General features: G+C 43.1%; 2 protein-coding genes across 3 annotated transcripts in view; both read right to left on the reverse strand.

The window, feature by feature from the left end:
* LOC120564371 (zinc finger protein 16-like) overlaps window positions 1-9440 on the reverse strand; it is a 14772-nt gene extending 5332 nt beyond the window's left edge. Inside the window, exons 1-3 of one of the 2 annotated variants that reach the window (XM_039809267.1) lie at window positions 9007-9440; window positions 3857-3939; window positions 3496-3610 (exon numbers count right to left, since the gene is read on the reverse strand). In XM_039809267.1, coding sequence (XP_039665201.1) covers window positions 3496-3610; window positions 3857-3939; window positions 9007-9226 — 418 coding nt within the window. In that variant the 5' untranslated portion in view covers window positions 9227-9440. Of the gene's footprint in view, window positions 1-3495; window positions 3611-3856; window positions 3940-8959 lie in introns of both variants that reach the window. The other variant, XM_039809276.1, reaches the window with a different exon arrangement.
* Window positions 9441-16363: 6923 nt separating this feature from the next.
* Window positions 16364-19438, reverse strand: part of LOC120564380 (zinc finger protein 135-like) — a 28583-nt gene continuing 25508 nt past the window's right edge. Inside the window, exon 5 of the mRNA XM_039809290.1 lies at window positions 16364-17402. Coding sequence (XP_039665224.1) covers window positions 16534-17402 — 869 coding nt within the window. The 3' untranslated portion in view covers window positions 16364-16533. The remainder of the gene's footprint in view (window positions 17403-19438) is intronic.

Consider the following 19438-nt stretch of genomic DNA (forward strand, 5'->3'; position numbering starts at 1 on the left):
CAGAAGAGGCAAACCCTTTGAGCTCCTGTCCAATAATGGAACAAATTTCGTCGGTGGAGCCGAAAGCTACGTGAGGCCTTTGAGGCCATGGCCCTCACCTGAAGGAACAGTTAGCCAAACAGCAGATTGAGTTCTGTTTTAATCCCCCAGCTCCTCACTTTGGTGGAACGTGGGAGAGAGAAGTGAGGTCCATGAAGACTGCTCTCAGGGTCATACTTAAGGAGCAGTCAGCGCCTGAAACAGTGATCCACACAGTTCTTGTGGACGTGGAGGGCATCCTGAATGCTAAGCCCCTTGGCTACGTCTCTTCAGACATAGCTGATCCGGATCCCAACACACCTAGTATCCTACTGATGGGACGCCATGATGCATCACTTCCCCAGGCCTTTTATGACTCTAGTAACACCCTTGGGAATCGTCGATGGCGGCACAGTCCTCGTTGACCATTTCTGGTCCAGATTAATCTGTCACTACCTGCCCAGCCTACAGGAGAGACGAAAGTGGCAGAAAGATGGGAAACACCTTGAACCAAATCAAGTGGTGCTCATTGTGGATCCTCAGCTTCCACGAGCTTTATGGCCTGTTGGGAAGGTAACAGCTACTTATCCTGGAGCTGATGGACGCGTCCGGACTGCCGCCATCAAGGTCAAGGAACGGACATATATTCGACCAGTAGCTCGTCTGGTTCAGCTCCCAAAGCTTGAAGACACTACCGAAGATCCACCTACCTGAGTGGTCTTTCTACCTTGGATTCGAGTGTCTGTGTAGACAGTCTGGGGCGGCTATGTTAGAAAGCCCACACTGTTAATGTATTGTTACATTGTTTATTGAGATAAGTTCTATTCAGTAATAGCCAGTTCTCTGTAAGTTTCTATATGTCCCACGCTCTTGAACGTACCATAGCCGTTCCGATACTATTGAATGCACCACATGTGAAAAACGCCGTGTTGTTATGCTAGTTCTCCGGTGGATATATTGTAATCTCCTTTGCCTTCTTAACGTTCATCTACCTCCCTGGTTTATTGCTGTGTGTAAATGACATAAGGTGAGATTAACAACATTATACTGTCTGACTGGATGCTAACGTTGTGTACTGTTTAGATGTGCATAAGCTAATGCTAACTCTGTTATTGTTATTAGCGTTGCTAAAGCTAATAAGCTAATACAGCTGTCTGTATGCATCGTGTGAGATAATTTGTGTACGTTACATGATTCCTGTGGTATACTTTAGTACCGAATACAGTCCTTTGCTACCTTAGTTACCTTTATTAGGTTTGCGTATGTATTTGCGTTATGGTGTTTGCTGTACTGATTGTTACTTTGTATTATTAAAGACCACAGCCAAATAAATCCACCAAAACAGGACATCTGTATCCGTGTTCTTTAATGGGAACACCAACCCCACACCTTGCCACTCTAAACCAGTTTACTTCCTGGAGACAACGCAATCTCTCCTTTTTATATATACACACACACTATATATATATATATATATATATATATACACAGCTGGGACCGGAGGAGGTGCGACAGACAGTAATACCAGCTACTGGGGAGTAGCACTTTTCAAATGAAGCAGCTGTAACATTGCTGGCTTCAGAATCTGGTCAAATAACAGCTTTTAGGTATCCCTGGAAATCCAGAGTTCTCGCGAGAACACAATTTGAATTTGCTCAGCGAATCACTCTGGCATTGAGTAATGATGCTCATTAACTACGGCCTTGGAGCCGAGCTGCACCAATCACATCGGTGTATCTGATATAGGCGGGCCAGAGGCGAGCTAAACGGAGGACGTGGTCAGTTTAATCCTTGTGTTGTCTTCCCGTCAACCTTGAAATAAACGTTTTTGACGCATTTTTTTCACAATTTGTTTTTGCCTTTTCCAACGTTTTAAATTGTTAAATTTTTCTTCTACACATTTTCAGCTCTTATTTCTACGTCCCATATTTTCTGATATAAAACAAATATTGAAAACGGGTCAATGTGACCCAAAGTCAACACAAGGGTTAATCTACCAGTTAGCTCCGCTGGTAGCTAAGAGTTTAATCTACCAGTTAGCGCCTCTGGTAGCTAAAAGTGTAATCTACCAGTTAGCTCCTCTGGTAGCTAAGAGTGTAATCTACCAGTTAGCTCCTCTGGTAGCTAAAAGTGTAATCTACCAGTTAGCTCCTCTGGTAGCTAAAAGTGTAATCTACCAGTTAGCTCCGCTGGTAGCTAAGAGTTTAACCTATCAATTAGCTCCTCTGGTAGCTAAGAGTTTAATTTACCAGTTAGCGCCTCTGGTAGCTAAAAGTGTAATCTACCAGTTAGCTCCTCTGGTAGCTAAGAGTGTAATCTACCAGTTAACTCCTCTGGTAGCTAAAAGTGTAATCTACCAGTTAGCTCCTCTGGTAGCTAAGAGTGTAATCTACCAGTTAGCTCCTCTGGTAGCTAAGAGTGTAATCTACCAGTTAGCTCCTCTGGTAGCTAAAAGTGTAATCTACCAGTTAGCTCCGCTGGTAGATAAGAATTTAATCCACCAGTTAGCTCCTCTGGTAGCTAAGAGTTTAATCCACCAGTTAGCTCTGCTGGTAGCTAACAGTTTATCCCAGTTAGCTCCTCTGGTAGCTAAGAGTTTAATCTACCAGTTAGCTCCGCTGGTAGCTAAGAGTTTAATCTACCAGTTAGCTCCGCTGGTAGCTAACAGTTTAATCTACCAGTTAGCTCTGCTGGTAGCTAAGAGTTTAATCTACCAGTTAGCTCCGCTGGTAGCTGACAGTTTAATCTACCAGTTAGTTCCGCTGGTAGCTAAGAGTTTAATCTACCAGTTAGCTCCATTAGCTCCACTGGTAGCTAAGAGTTTAATCTACCAGTTAGCTCGGCTGGTAGCTAAGAGTTTAATCTCCCAGTTAGATCCGCTGGTAACTAAGAGTTTAATCTACCAGTTAGCTCCATTAGCTCCACTGGTAGCTAAGAGTTTAATCTACCAGTTAGCTCGGCTGGTAGCTAAGAGTTTAATCTCCCAGTTAGCTCCGCTGGTAGCTAAGCGTATGGGGCTCTGGATATGTCACTCCTGTGATTGGTTGTAGTGTTATATAATTGCGTGCAGTGAGATTTTCAAAAGCATGCTTGGTGCCGCCCCTCGAGTTGGGCTATTTTCATTACTCAATACCAGACCCTTAATCGTCTGGATTTCCAGGCTAGCTTGATGTTACGTAAATGTCTCTAACATGGCACAGAACCATTATAGCTACAACTCTTGTATGATATTTGGCACATTTATTCCCCATCTCTCTGGCCTAGTAATGCTGTTGTGACTTTGATGAAAAAGTGACTATGGGGCAGTAGACTGACACATGAGATTTCCAGCACCTTTCTTTCATAGAGCATGTTTATAAGTTATAGAAAGAAATTTAGTGAGCAGTCTCTACATAGATGTTAGATGTTTTTGTCTTCCTCTTCCTTTTTGGTTTTTGGTCAAAAACTGGACAGTATCTTAAAGTCCTCCGTACATACCGCTGCTGTTAGAAGCTGTTTGATGGTCTTCCACCACACTCAGCTCCTCCTCCTGCCTTTCCATCTTTATTATAACCACCTCTGGCTCCACCGGCTGCTCCGTCACAACCACCAGCTGGCAGACAGAAAACATGTATGGAAGGTCTTTACGGTTACTGAACCACAAATCTGGTAAGTGCTTGGCTAAGTTATCAGCAGCCATGCACATGCATCTATTTTTGTAATGCCCTTTAACAAAATCTTTACTTGAACTGGTTATGTTTCAGCGAGTATGCAGGGACTTCTCACCTGTACTGTATGTGGACATTGACAGATGAAGAGATATCGTAAGACAAGCTGACAAACGGACAGCTGCACTGACCTGGGACTGCTGAGAGTCCGTATTCTCCACCATAGGGAACTTGACTTTTTTGGTAATGGCAGAGCCGTCTTCTCCGAAGTGATCTGCTCAAAGGAAATCAGAGGAGTTTGTTATAATATATATTATACCCTATTTTCTTATGTTTTCTGTCTAAGTGAATCATGGGAACAACAATATTTGACATTGGTCCAGAATTAAGCAAGATCGCTGCAGTCAGCAGTCAGCAAAACAAGCTACAATGTAAGTTAGGCAAGGCAAGGCAGCTTTATTTGTATAGCACATTTCAGCAACAGGGCAATTCAAAGTGCTTTACATAAAACATTAAAGAGCCGTTAGAAAACAATTAAAAACAATTTTAAAACATTAATAAACAAATTAAAAACATTAAAAGACAAGAATAAAATTGATAGTGGAGTATAAGAATAAAAGTTACAGTGCAGTATAAGAAATTAAAGTTAATAAAATAGATTATTTAAAGAAAAGCAACATCAAAAAGATAGGTCTTTAGCTTAGATTTAAAAGAACTGAGAGTTGCAGCGGACCTGCAGGTTTCTGGGAGTTTGTTCCAGATTTGTGGAGCATAAAAACTGAACGCTGCTTCCCCCTGTTTAGTTCTGACTCTGGGAACAACAAGTAGACCTGTCCCAGACCACCTGAGAGGTCTGGGTGGGTCATAATGTAGCAGCAGATCAGAAATGTATTTTGGCCCTAAACCGTTTAGTGATTTATAAACCAGCAAAAGTATTTTGAAATCAATTCTTTGAGGCACTGGAAGCCAGTGTAGAGACTTCAGTACTGGAGTGATGTGATCCACTTTCTTGGTCTTAGTGAGGACTCGAGCAGCAGCGTTCTGAATCAGCTGCAGCTGTCTGATTGATTTTTTGGGGAGACCTGTAAAGACACCGTTACAGTAGTCAAGTCTACTGAAGATAAAAGCATGGACAAGTTAATGGGCAATTGCGCACCAGTGTTTCCCACACATAGACTAATTTGTGGCGGTGCGCCACACAATCAACACCGGCCGCCGTGTTTAAAACACACACACACACACACACACACACACACACACACACACACACACACACACACACACACACACACACACACACACACACACACACACACACACACACACACACACACACACACACACACACACACACACACACACACACACACACACACACACGAAAAGCGAGAGAAGACGGCTGGCGAAATTCACAAGTTCACAAAAGGTTGGCATCTCGTGAATCACACAATCACACATTAAAAAGTCCTATAAAAATATTTTATATTCTGAATACAATGTTGTCAGTGTGTTAATGTTGGAGTCCCGACCCGACCCTGCTTTAGAAAGTTAACTAGTCGCAAGTTTGCAGTAAAATGCAGTTGGAATCCAGATGAATATTGAAAAGTAAATTATTTTCCGCGACTGAAAAAGGTCCGTGTTGAGGATGAGGACCAGTCTGAACCGGAGGTATCAGTCTGAAACAGAGCTCAACAGTCCGACCAGTGGAATTAGTTATGTTATTAATTTGTTTACAATATTTTCAGGCTTCAACCAGTGCTGCTCAATCATAAAGACAGGGTCAGGGAGAGAAAGAGATAGATTTGTTAGGCATTGAAGAAAGAGTAGGAGCAACAGCGTGTCCTCCTCAGTTTTTAATACTTGATTGTTACGAAAATAAGTAGCCCCCCCCCACCCACCCATATTTTGGGTTGCGATCTCTCCTGTACAAACTTAGTACCACCTCTTGCACTTCTCCAGTTTATGGACCCCCATTGACTGAGCCCCGAATGTTTTCTAAAAAGTCCCGAATCTTTTAGGTTTTGAAAAAAAACGTTTTGTCATTTTCACTTAGTATCTCTGACTGGACCGGCAAATCAAAAAGGAGCAAAAGTTCTTTTACTGGGAACATATTGCCTTCGTTTCAAGATTAGTAATGCTGTCGAAGTCAAATGACTACCCTACCTATGTTATGGAACTTAAAAATAGTAACATCAGAAATGGTTTTGCCTCTCTTTAGGTGGCAGGAGTGAAATGAACTTTTGGGAAGGGGTAGGGAGAAAATCAAATATCAAGATATTTTTTACCAAATACCTCAATATCGATACCGCAACGATATTGTAGTGTTGACTATTGGTGCTTTCACAAAATATTAGGACCAGGCTAGTGTACCAGAGTCTGATAGGACCAGGCTAGTGTACCAGAGTCTGATAGGACCAGGCTAATGGACCAGAGTCTGGTAGGACCAGGCTAATGGACCAGAGTCTGATAGGACCAGGCTAATGGACCAGAGTCTGGTAGGACCAGGCTAGTGTACCAGAGTCTGATAGGACCAGGCTAGTGTACCAGAGTCTGGTAGGACCAGGCTAATGGACCAGAGTCTGGTAGGACCAGGCAAGTGTACCAGAGTCTGATAGGACCAGGCTAATGGACCAGAGTCTGGTAGGACCAGGCTAATGGACCAGAGTCTGATAGGACCAGGCTAATGGACCAGAGTCTGGTAGGACCAGGCTAGTGTACCAGAGTCTGATAGGACCAGGCTAATGGACCAGAGTCTGATAGGACCAGGCTAATGGACCAGAGTCTGGTAGGACCAGGCTAATGGACCAGAGTCTGGTAGGACCAGGCTAGTGTACCAGAGTCTGGTAGGACCAGGCTACTCAAGTACTGTACTTAAGTACAAATATGAGGTAGGCTACTTGAGTCTTTTCATGCCACTTTCTACTTCTACTCCGCTACATTTCAGAGAGAAATAATGTACATTTTACTCCACTACATTCATCTGACAGCTTTAGTGACTAGTTACTTAACAAATTAAGATGTTTTTGCACACAAAATATGTATTATAAAAAAAAAAATTAAACTAACAAACAATATAAAGGCCTACAAGTCCAGCACACTTAACTGTTTCGATCGTTTCCGGTCTATAAAATGGGAGGATTTCTCTGTATTGAGTACTTCTACTTTTAAAGGGGTGATAGAATGCAAAACCGATTTTACCCTGTCATAGTTGAATAACGACAGTTCGGTGGGTAAATAGGACATACATAGAAGCTCAAAATCCCACTGACACCCCTTTACTATGAAAATCTCATATTTTGAAACTGCCGCTGAAAACGGGGGAATCTCAACAAAGCTAGTTGCTTGCGTAAGCATCTCAAAATCCGGAACCTTTGTCACAGCCATGGGTGTATTAAGAGAACGGTCACGCCCCAACATTTACATAGGCTACACAACTGACCTGAGATCAGTTAGTCTTCTGAATCTAGGTCGTGCAGATCTCAGAAAATGTATACATTGTTCATATGCTATTTTACCATTAAATTCACTTCTGAGATTTTTTATGCGAGAAATCAACTACTTAGAGGTCAAATATGGGCCGTTTATGAAAATTGATGTCTAATTGCAAATTTTGTCCGACTGTGTGTCGGACTTCAGAGGCTGGGGCTGCCTGTGTTGCTGCCTCGCCGCCTGGCCCCTGCCTTCCCCCACAGACCCCGGCCTGCTGTGAGCCCGATTGAGCTCCGGACGGTGCTGCAGCCCGAAACTAGCAGCACCACCTCATACCCGCACAAAGTCACCGTTTGGGCTGGTGGACTACTACCAAACGCCGCTGCTCTGACAGAGCTCCAGGGCCTGCAACTCCCCTCTTCCTGCTAGCTAGCTAAATGCCGGTGTATGTGAGTGAAAGCGCGGTCAGCGAGCTTGTTACGCCAGCATTCTCTTACCACAGATTCTAGTTAATCTTATAATGTGTGTAATTATAATGTGTTGAGTTATTTAAACAAACGATTGGGGAAATAAACGCCGCTTGTCCGTGAGTCTCATTGATAGAGCCTGCGGCTGGATGGAGCTCTATCAATGAGAGCTAGCTAGCCTCCTCTTAGAATTCCTCTGGAATTCACAAATATTCATTAACTTGAAATCGGACACCGTTGTTAGCTTTATAAAACATATAGTTAGATGTTGTATAAGTGGCGTGACGAAATTCAAACTGTAAATATACTCAAATTACGACCAAAAATGAAGCTAACTAGCCGCAATCTGTACACATAGGATTGAAGGGACAGTCGCAGCTAACGAAACCTGTACAGCTCACAAATATTCATTAACTTGAAATCGGACACCGTTGTTAGCTTTATAAAACATATAGTTAGTTGTTGTATAGCTAAGTGGCGTGACGTGTGTAACATGTGGTAAGAGATTGCTGGTATAACAAGCTCGCTGACCGCGCTCTCACACACGGGCCATTTAGCTAGCAGGAAGAGGGGAGTTGCAGGCCCTGGAGCTTTGTCAGGGCAGCGGCGTTTGGTAGTAGTCCACCAGCCCAAAAGGTGACTTTGCGCGGGTATGAGGTGCTGTGGGCTGCAGCAGCCGTGCCGGAGCTCAATCGAGCTCACAGCAAGCCGGGGTCTGTGGAGGAAGGCAGGCCGGGCGGCGAGGCAGCAACACAGGCAGCTGAACTCCGACACACAGTTTTACCAAATTTGCAATTAGCCATCCATTTTCGTAAACGGCCCATATTTGAGCTTTATATAGTTGATTTCGCACAAAAAGTCTCAGAAGTGAATTTGGTAAGGAAACATTGCAGTGTCTGGAATATGAGATTCTGTCGCGTTTCTAATGTGTGTGTATTGGGGATTCGGCTCAACCAACCCCCCACGACCTCTAATGCTAATGTGTATGGCGAAGTCGCTCAACCAATCAACGCGGGCTCTATGTGTGTGTACGGGGCTAAGGCTCAACCAAGCAGCGCGCAGCTCATCTAAATATTCATGACCATACCATATTTGGAAGAAAAGCTCTTGTTACAAATAGGGGCAAAACACAGGGATGCATAAGGGCCAATAAAATATCAACCAGGCCATTTTCAGCCCAACCAATGTTACATACCCCATTAGGAGACCATAAGGAACAGTGTGAAATACCCTATATAATCATTCTATCACCCCTTTAATACTGTTGGTAGGCCTTACATTTTCCTGATGATCCTTAACGTTACATAGGCTACTTTTACTTTAAGTAATATTTCCAATGCAGGACTTGTACTTGTAACAGAGTATTTTGACAGTGTGGTATTAGTAGGCTACTTTTACTTCAGTGAAGGATGTGAATACTTGGTCCACCACTGGAGCAGGCTAACCTCTCCTGGTGCAGGTCGGGGGGGTGGGCTCTCCTGAACGGACCTCCATGAGCCGCAGCCTGCTCTTCAGGGCCAGGTTCTCCCTTTGGCTCCGGGACACTTCCAGCCTCAGGGTGGCGAACCCGTCATCCACGAGCTGACAGATCTCAGCCACCGCCGTGTTAGCCAACACTTCCATGATGGCCGCCATCTGGCTGTGGAAAGTCACATAACTCGCCATCCTGCCCTAACGGTACGACAACGTTACGTTTCTCCCAACAAAACTACTGCCGAGTTATAGACACAAACACATTTTTAATTCAGCCTCATAAGGTCACACGTGAGAGATATGAGAGGAGACAATAATAGGCATTCTATAATGTCTGCCGTCTGAAAAACTGTTCTCATCAATTGGAATTGTTTGTATTTACTTCCGGGTTTGCCGTAAAGCTGTTCTTTAGCTACCGTAATGACCAGAGTAAGGACGACATTAAAACATAAACTGTTAACACACCGGGGTGGAACGACCGGGTCAGTGGGACGCTTATCAGTTCAATTTTCTAAGCACAAACGGACATTTGGAAAAATAGAATAGAATAGAATCTTTAACCTGTTTTTCCAATTTTCAGTTTTTTATTCAGAGGATCAGACACTGAGAAAATTACAAAATTACGTCTCAGCTCCAATTATTCAATACTGCAATGGTATTCTCTTACTCTACTTTGCGGAATAGGCTATGCAGGTCATTAACTGCATATGATATGGCCCAAAAAAAAAAAAAAAAAAGACTGTTAGACTTGGGGTCAGAGGTGCTTGCAACTGATGGTTTCGAGTGGGGGGAGAGAATACCATGGCAGTATTGAATAATTGGAGCCCAGACGCAATTTTGTAATTTTCTAAATTTCTGATCCTCTGAATAAAAACAGAAAATTGGAAAAACAGTTTAAAGATCCAATTTTGTAATTTGTCAATGCGGAAAAAAAATGAAAAATTGGATATTTAAACCCATTTTTCTGTTTTTCCAACTGTCCGTTTGTGCTTAGAACATTGAACTGATAAGTGTTATACTGACCCGGTCGGCCAGCAGCTCGGATTTTACAAATACTTGTCATTATGTCATGAGTCAGACCCGTATTAGCCTACACACACACACACACACACACACACACACACACACACACACACACACACACACACACAAAAAACACACACACACACACACAGTCTTGTTTTCATATTCTGTTTATTCAGTCAAAGTTTTTTGTTTTCTTTTAATTGTATTAGCCTATTCGTTTATTTCTAAAGTCCTCTCCACACCAAAAATCGGAATCTTTTATTTTTTTATGTACTTTGCTGGCCCAAAAGTTGTACTAAATGTAAAAATATTGACCCCAAAAGTACTGACTGATTTGCCAATGGATTAAATAACCCAACGTGTCACATTTACGTACTCCCCCTGGCTTTTACTATTTGAGTTCAGCATTACAATGACAGAAGGAGTCCTCACCATGGAGTACCTGGTGCTCCTTTTATGTAGCGTCTATTGTGTTTTTTTTTATGCAAATGTCTTTTAATGTGTCCTGTCTGGATGTGATATGTGTTTTAATGTATATTTTTTATTAGCAGACTTTGCACATGTAAGCCAAAGACAAATTTCTGCATTTGTAGCACACAAAAAAGTAGGCAGACGTATTTTTTTATTATAATCTCAGATAGATGCTGAATGGGAAATCTTTAAAGGGAATGTCCAAGTCAAGTGAATCCTGGCCTCATTAACAGTTATATAGTTTATTTGAGTCATTTTATAGTTTGAGTGGGCTGTTATACAAATCGAAACATTGAGAAAGGAATGTGCACTGTGTAAACTGGGGAGGGGGTGGTTGTCCCTGTTGGTCAGTATTAACTGTGGTTGATGATGATGATGATGATGATGATGGTGATGGTGATGAGAGGTGGCGGAAGAATGGTTAAACATGGCTGACACTGGCAGATGCGGGAAGGGCGGAGAAGCAGAGGTGGATGCTGTAGCCATGCCATCAGATTTGTCCTGACTTCTGTTTGTCCAACACTTCCTCTACCTGTCTGACAACTGCTAGTCTCGCTTTGCCAGACCCTCCTCCAAAGAGCGCTGAAGGAGGGTCTGGCTACTCCACACAGCATTCCGGAATGGGAAGAAAACGTGCTCTGGTTTATTGGCATTTCTTTAAACCAATCAGAATTGTCGTGGGCGGTGCTAAACTCTGCAGAAATGAATTACACAGCTGTGTAATAGCTAAATGATTGCTCAAAGTGACAAACCCACAGAAAGTGATCTCCCCTCTCTGCAGTTACCTTGAGCTCTACAGAGCTTTATGGTGTTATTTAGCTCATTGTTTTCCATCCTTCCAGCTTTTTGTTTACATTCAATATGACGGCCACCGAAGTTGATGCCACTGTTGCTGCAGCGTCACCCAGATCTTTGGTCTGATTGGTTGAAGGACTATTCAATTCCGTCCGTTGGTGACACCCCTTTGGAAATGGGACCCACTCTCAGTTACAACTGAGAAGGGTCTGGTGTCAACCAGGCTACTTGTTTCCCCTTTTTCCTTTTAATGTGATTCCTAGATGAAATAACTCCATGTTAAAGTATTGTGATTAATTAACTGAGTATCACCTCATCTATTCCGCAGCTTTTGAAATCAGTTAGTCCGTTCTTCTCATCAAGAAGCAACTAGATAAGCACATGAAACTTACATTTCCATCTCCTCAAAGTACAGACAGCCGTTTGTTGAGACAGACACACGTTTACATGACCTGCACCGATGAGGACAGACATTTGTTGGAATTTCCTCAGGTGTCAACGCCCCACCATCAGCTCCAAAGCATGTCGCTCTGCGGGTTACAAACAATCAAGTGCATCGCTCATTTTTCATCAGATCTTTTCAAAAGTAAACCTGATTCAGGAACTACAGGAAGGCTTGTGGCAACTGTCAGAGATCCTTTCAATGACCAGATGCTGTCCAAGACTTTCCAAACATTTTCCAAAGTGAATCCAAAGAAAAACAGCTTAACATGGAGGCGTGCTTCTAATTGGCAGTAAATGTAAAATGTTTAACGACATGATGCCCAAATGCTGTTGAAATGAAGACCAGACCTATTTCATCTATCCACAGAGAGTTGACACTATAATATAAACACCTCAACAGTTTAATGTCATAAAACAAATGTGGATGGTTGTGTTGTCCTAATCGCATCATTAGAGCTGCAACTATTATTTATTATTGTTTTGATTAATCAATTAGTTGCTTGGTCTATAATTTGTCAGAAAAATGTATATCATTGTTTCCTAAAGTCCAAGATGACGTCCTCAAATATCTTGTTTTGTCCAGAACTCAAAGGTATTCAGTCTACTGTCACAGAGGAGTGAAAATAATCACATTTAAGAAGTGTCGGAGAATTTTGAGGGTTTTTTTTACTTAAAGGTCCCATGGCATGAAAATGTATGAGGTTTTTTAACATTAATATGCGTTCCCCCAGCCTGCCTAAGGTCCCCCAGTGGCTAGAAATGGTGATAGGTGTAAACTGAGCCCTGGGTATCCTGCTCTGCCTTTGAGAAAATGAAAGCTCAGATGGGCCGATCTGGAATCTTCTCCTTATGAGGTCATAAGGAGCAAGGTTACCTCCCCTTTCTCTGCTTTGCCCGCCCAGAGAATTTGGCCCACCCATGAGAGAGAGACATCATGGCTTTCAAACGAGCGAAGCATGGCAGTTGGTCAAGGCCACACCCCCACCCTCCACCTTGCCCCCCCCCCCCCACACTCTCTCCTCCTCAATAGCATTTAAAGCTACAGACACAGAAATGGCACATCCTAAGGAAAGCTCATTGTAGGACTGGCTCTAGTGGCTGTAATTCTGCACCAAGGCTGAATTTCTGGAAAGAGACTTCAGATACAGTATTAGGGGACCACTAAGGCCTATATAAAAGAGACTTCAGATACAGTATTAGGGGACCACTAAGGTCTATATAAAAGAGACTTCAGATACAGTATTAGGGGACCACTAAGGTCTATATAAAAGAGACTTCAGATACAGTATTAGGGGACCACTAAGGTCTATATAAAAGAGACTTCAGATACAGTATTAGGGGACCACTAAGGTCTATATAAAAGAGACTTCAGATACAGTATTAGGGGACCACTAAGGTCTATATAAAAGAGACTTCAGCTACAGTATTAGGGGACCACTAAGGTCTATATAAAAGAGACTTCAGATACAGTATTAGGGGACCACTAAGGCCTATATAAAAGCATCCGAAGAGCACCATGTCATGGGACCAGGGGCGGATCTACCGGAGTGGCATAGGGTGGCAAATGCCACCCTAAAAGAAAGCCTTGCCACCCCTGCTGCCACCCCAGTTGGCAGCAAAGAATTAAAAGTGGGTGGCGCTAAGCGAGGGAGCCAGGAGTCGCGATGAATGGAGACACAGGAGGAATGATGATTTTGAGATGATAAAAATCAGCTTGAAGAACGTTATTTTGCTAACTAGCTACACATATAATTACTTAGGTCTGACGTCTGTTCTGTGTAAAGTAGGCTACAAAAGCTAAAATTGATTCAATGTCTGTCAAGGAAAACATTGTAAAATTACTTTTAATCTTATAGAAATGAAGAGGAAAGGTAGCATATGTAGTTTTTTCTCACCAAAGAGAAAGGCGAGAGAAATAGAAAATGAACAACTGAGCAAGGTAGATGGAGAAGATGAGGTGGAAGGAGAGAGAAAAGAAGTGGAAGGAGAGAGAGAAGAGGTGGAAGGAGAGAGAAAATGGCAACAGAAACGTGACAGAGATAGAATACAAGGCCAAGGCGACCAGGGACAGGAGGAGGTGGAGAACACCACAGCGGTGAAGATATGGAGGGAGAGCATCACCGAGAGGAGGAGGGAGAAAGCGAGAGACAAGATAAGCTGCAGGGCTCAGACAGAGAGAGGGAAAGGAGAGTGCCTGGGCCATCAGCAACCATCTCCAGTCAAGCTGGTCCACACGGTATGGAAACTGTTGCTGCACATATACTAAGTTACATATGAATAAGAACAACAAATGACAAAGACGGACATTTTTATAAAATTTAAGAGACATTGCTTTGACATCAAATAAATATAAAAATTCACGTTTACTTAAATATTATTAGGGAAAGTTGTCAGTGTGATGAGATGGGGAGATGAGTTTTTATATTTTGTGTAGAATGTATTTTAGATCTATTGCTCAGATGAAATTAAAAAATTAAACAAATGAACCTAAAAATCCTCTCCCAGCCTAAAATGTTAGTGTGTGTTAACCCAGTCTGATGGTTCTAACTAATCAATGACAGTTCCTAATGCTGCCTGCAACACTGCTTCTCTGACAGTCAAAAACAGTTTGCTTCCCCTCTCACACATCTGCCACTCATCACCTGGGTCTTACCTTAATGCCTGTCCTGTGATAATGCCCCTCCATTCTATCATACTTCTATATCTCCTATTAAGTGAGATCACATTGTATTGTCACTTATTCCTAATATGAACTGTTTCAAATGAAACTTCAAATGCAGGACATTGATATCATGAGATGAAGTTTGTCTGTATGAGTTTGTAAATGGCAGCCTGTGCCCTTTTGTAGTGTGTATATACTATTTCTCATCAAACTGTGATAAAATTCAGTATATATACAGTGCCTTGCGAAAGTATTCGGCCCCCTTGAACTTTTCGACCTTTTGCCACATTTCAGGCCTCAAACATAAAGATATAAAACTGTAATTTTTTGTGAAGAATCAACAACAAGTGGGACACAATCATGAAGTGGAACGAAATTTATTGGATATTTCAAACCTTTTAAACAAATAAAAAACTTAAATATTGGGTGCAAAATTATTCAGCCCCCCCCTTAAGTTAATACTTTGTAGCGCCACCTTTTGCTGCGATTACAGCTGTAAGTGGCTTGGGGTATGTCTCTATCAGTTTTGCACATCGAGAGACTGACATTTTTGCCCATTCCTCCTTGCAAAACAGCTCGAGCTCAGTGAGGTTGGATGGAGAGCGTTTGTGAACAGCAGTTTTCAGTTCTTTCCACAGATTCTCGATTGGATTCAGGTCTGGACTTTGACTTGGCCATTCTAACACCTGGATATGTTTCATTCCATTGTAGATTTTGCTTTATGTTTTGGATCATTGTCTTGTTGGAAGACAAATCTCCGTCCCAGTCTCAGGTCTTTTGCAGACTCCATCAGGTTTTCTTCCAGAATGGTCCTGTATTTGGCTCCATCCATCTTCCCATCAATTTTAACCATCTTCCCTGTCCCTGCTGAAGAAAAGCAGGCCCAAACCATCATGATGCGCCACCACCATGTTTGACAGTGGGGATGGTGCGTTCAGAGGTGATGAGCTGTGTTGCTTTTCCGCCAAACATAACGTTTTGCATTGTTGCCAAAAAGTTCGATTTTGGTTTCATCTGACCACAGCACCTTCTTCCACATGTTTGGTGTGTCTCCCAGGTGGCTTTTGGCAAACTTTAAACGACACTTTTTATGGATATCTTTAAGAAATGGCTTTCTTCTTGCCACTCTTCCATAAAGGCCAGATTTGTGCAGTATACGACTGATTGTTGTCCTATGGACAGAGTCTCCCACCTCAGCTGTAGATCTCTGCAGTTCATCCAGAGTGATCATGGGCCTCTTGGCTGCATCTCTGATCAGTCTTCTCATTGTATGAGCTGAAAGTTTAGAGGGACGGCCGGGTCGCCGTTAGATTTGTAGTGGTCTGATACTCCTTCCATTTCAATATTATCGCTTGCACAGTGCTCCTTGGGATGTTTAAAGCTTGGGAAATCTTTTTGTATCCAAATCCGGCTTTAAACTTCTCCACAACAGTATCTCGGACCTGCCTGGTGTGTTCCTTGTTCTTCATGATGCTCTCTGCGCTTTACACACACCTCTGAGACTATCACAGAGCAGGTGCATTTATACGGAGACTTGATTACACACAGCTGGATTCTATTTATCATCATTAGTCATTTAGGTCAACATTGGATCATTCAGAGATCCTCACTGAACTTCTGGAGAGAGTTTGCTGCACTGAAAGTAAAGGGGCTGAATAATTTTGGCCCCCACTTTTTCAGTTTTTTATTTGTTAAAAAAGTTTGAAATAGCCAATGAATTTCGTTCCACTTCATAATTGGGACCCACTTGTTGTTGATTCTTCACAAAAAATTACAGTTTTATATCTTTATGTTGAGGCCTGAAATGTGGCAAAAGGTCGAAACGTTCAAGGGGGCCGAATACTTTCGCAAGGCACTGTACGTCTGCCATGTGTTGCCACCCCTCAAAAATTTCTGCCCCCCTCTCGCCGCCCCATAAATATTTTACTAGATCCGCCCCTGCATGGGACCATTAAAAACTTAAAAATACTCAAATTGATTAATCAACTATCAAAATAGTTGGCGATTCATTTGAGAGTTGACAGCTGATGGATCAATCTATGCAGCTCCAGTGTTCATGTTAGTTTGTCCCGTCAGGGGGTTCGTCCCTGCGTGACTTGCTCTACTTGGCGGTGTGCAGAGCCTGGTGCCTGATGAGGTTGCTGAGGAAGGAGAAGTTCTTGCCACACTTGGAGCAGTGGAACCTCTTCTCCCCAGTGTGCACGCTCTGGTGGACCTTCAGGTTGGTCGAAGTGGAGAACTGCTTCCCACAGTGGGGGCAGGGGAACGGCCTCTCCCCCGTGTGGACCATCTGGTGGCGCTTGAGGCTGCAGACCTGGCCGAAGCTCTTCCCGCACTGGACGCACTGGTACGGCTTCTCCCCCGTGTGGACACGCTCGTGGATGCGCAGCTGGCACTGGTGGGCGTAGCGGCGGGAACAGAAGGTGCAGGCGTAGGGGAGGCACTGGGCTGACACGCACTCCCGGTTCTGACTGCTGGTCGCTTGGTGAAGGGCCTTCTGACTGGGGAAGAGGGCGTTGTCCAACGGCCGGATTCCAGACCAGGAATGCTGGGTTCGCTGTTGCTGGGAGTTCACTGTCCCCATGGCAACCAGGGCATTGTTAAAGGTAGAAAGACTGTAGGCTGCTTTACCTTCAAACGTCCCTTCGCCGCGTGGCTCATTGATCTGAATGCACAGCCGCGGCGGCTGACCTATGAGAGGGGTTACTTCCTCAGCTCCGTCCTCTCCGCCTCGCCCGGGCAACAACGCCCCCCCGCGGCTGTCCTCCGCTGCATAGGGGAGGGAGTTAGTCGCAGGGCATGTCTTAGAAACGGAGGCAAGGGTTGTCCTCACTTGGCTAAATGGCGAGTTTCCTGCTACGGTTTCTGCTGTGTGTGTGGAACAAGATGGCCGCGCTGTATCTTGAGTCTCGCTGCTCTCCTGCCATCCCAGCAGCGTTTGGGAGGGACTGCGTTTCTCTGGGGTAACACCTGATGAGCCCACAGCAAAGAAAAAACAGTTAGAAAAAAAGAGTTGCTGTATTCTTTTTACAAACACTGCACTACATCTGACTTTACAAATATAGCGTCTCGTCAGCTTCGAAGAGGATGCAAGCTGCATGCTTTCATCATTTGAAGCTGCATGCTTAAGGGGCTGTCCTCAATAGCCAGTACATTAATATAGCAGCAAACAGATATATAATATGTAAAGCTAAAGTGGAGTAACTGTGTCCTGAGCATAAAATGAAGTCACACTCCCTCTGTGTGTGTTGTAATCCCAGCTTCTTTGTAGATCTGCAAAGATTAATCGATTAGTTGTCAATTCATCAAATTAATCACCAACCAAGGACCGTCTGACAATCTGTGCCTTCGGGAAAAGTCCAGAACGGCCATCCAACCGACGGCCGTCGGCACAAAAACAAAGTCTAATAAAGCCAACAGCAGGGGGCGCTAATACGATCACTTACTGTATATGCTACGTGTAAAAGAAACTGAGGAAGAGTAGGCCTACTAGTCTGACTATCACCAAGGGGGTAAGCTTCGCTTCAGAACTACCACCTATGGCGCCATTTTGATGCTACAACAATATCACCTCCCGTTAGCATTCCATTGACTCCCATTCATTTTGACGTCACTTTGACAGCGAATAACTTTACATCTGAAGCGTTTAAAGACTCTATTTGTCCGTTGTTTATTTCGAAAGAAACACGACAATGTATAAAAGGCTCCATTACCTTGTACCTCACGTTATGGCTCCGTAGCAGACGCTTTTATAACAATAGGCTAACGACTAGTTACACAGTAGAGGAATTACCGTATAGTACAGGAGAAGCTCACAGGTAGTTTCGACTTACATTAGCTGTTTAAGTTTAATTACTAATGTTAACTAGCATTTTAGTTAGCAATAATTAGCCTGTGCCTATGTTATCTCCTTACATATACCTACGCTCTCCGTCTCTGTAAGATTGGGAATGATTGAGATTTCTCTCGGCACAGCTACCAGAAGACTTCACACTTTCAGACAGGTTGCTCACGTCACATTTACGTCGTCTCTGTCAGTTGGAGGCTGCGCAGTAAAGCAAGAGATCACCGGAACAGTGCTTCTAATATCCTTCACTGGTCTCCGTCCAGAGCAACGAGATCTGTTGGTCCATTCTTATATATACTGTCTATGGCTATCACCAATCCACAGCCTGGTCATGATGAGGGACAGACAGCAGAGTTAATTTCACATCAGCAAGAGGTACTGAATGCCAGCAGCACTATTAGAATATGCTGCCTTTATCCCTATCTTACCGAATTACACAGTCGGCTATCAACATGGGTGTGCCATTTAGTGCTGTCAAACTTAACGTGTTTAATAATTTCTGCTAGGTTAATTTGAAACATTAAACGTGTTAGAAATGAAATGCGATTTCACTTGGTTGTATATGAGAGGTTGTAGTGAGCTCACTTTTGCTGCTAGGATGAAGACTATGGTATCGAATTAAACGGGAAAACATCAGGCATGCATTGGTACCACTCTAAACATGCTAACTAACAGGGAAGGGGGCTAAATAATTGACCAAAGTTAACCAAAAAAATCCTAACTTGCACTTTCTGTCTGTCTTCCATCAGAGTGCAGTTTTTCCTAGTCTTTCATATTTGTGTTTACTATTGTGGAACTGGTAAAGACCTGGTGGTTGTTGGTGAAAGCTTCACAGACTAAATTGATAGGGCCTAGTCATTTTCATCTTTTCACAGCCTTAATATGAATCAAAAGTGTAATATGACTGAGAAAATATAATTCTTTAACACAAAACAACACATACTATATCAATAATAGCTAATAACCTATCTTTAAAATCATTTGTTTATTCAGGTTGATGATAGTTGCAGCACAAAAGATAACAGGGAGATTGCAGGGAAGTGCCAGGATGTCCCAGGATGCTCTACATCACAATATTTCACACGGCCCAAGTCAGATAGTCACAGCCTGGAACTATTTTTTGCTTACCACCCTCAGCAAAAGCCTAAACACCCGTCTC

This window comes from Perca fluviatilis, chromosome 1 (genome assembly GCF_010015445.1).
Source record: "Perca fluviatilis chromosome 1, GENO_Pfluv_1.0, whole genome shotgun sequence".
Classification (NCBI taxonomy): Eukaryota; Metazoa; Chordata; class Actinopteri; order Perciformes; family Percidae; genus Perca; species Perca fluviatilis.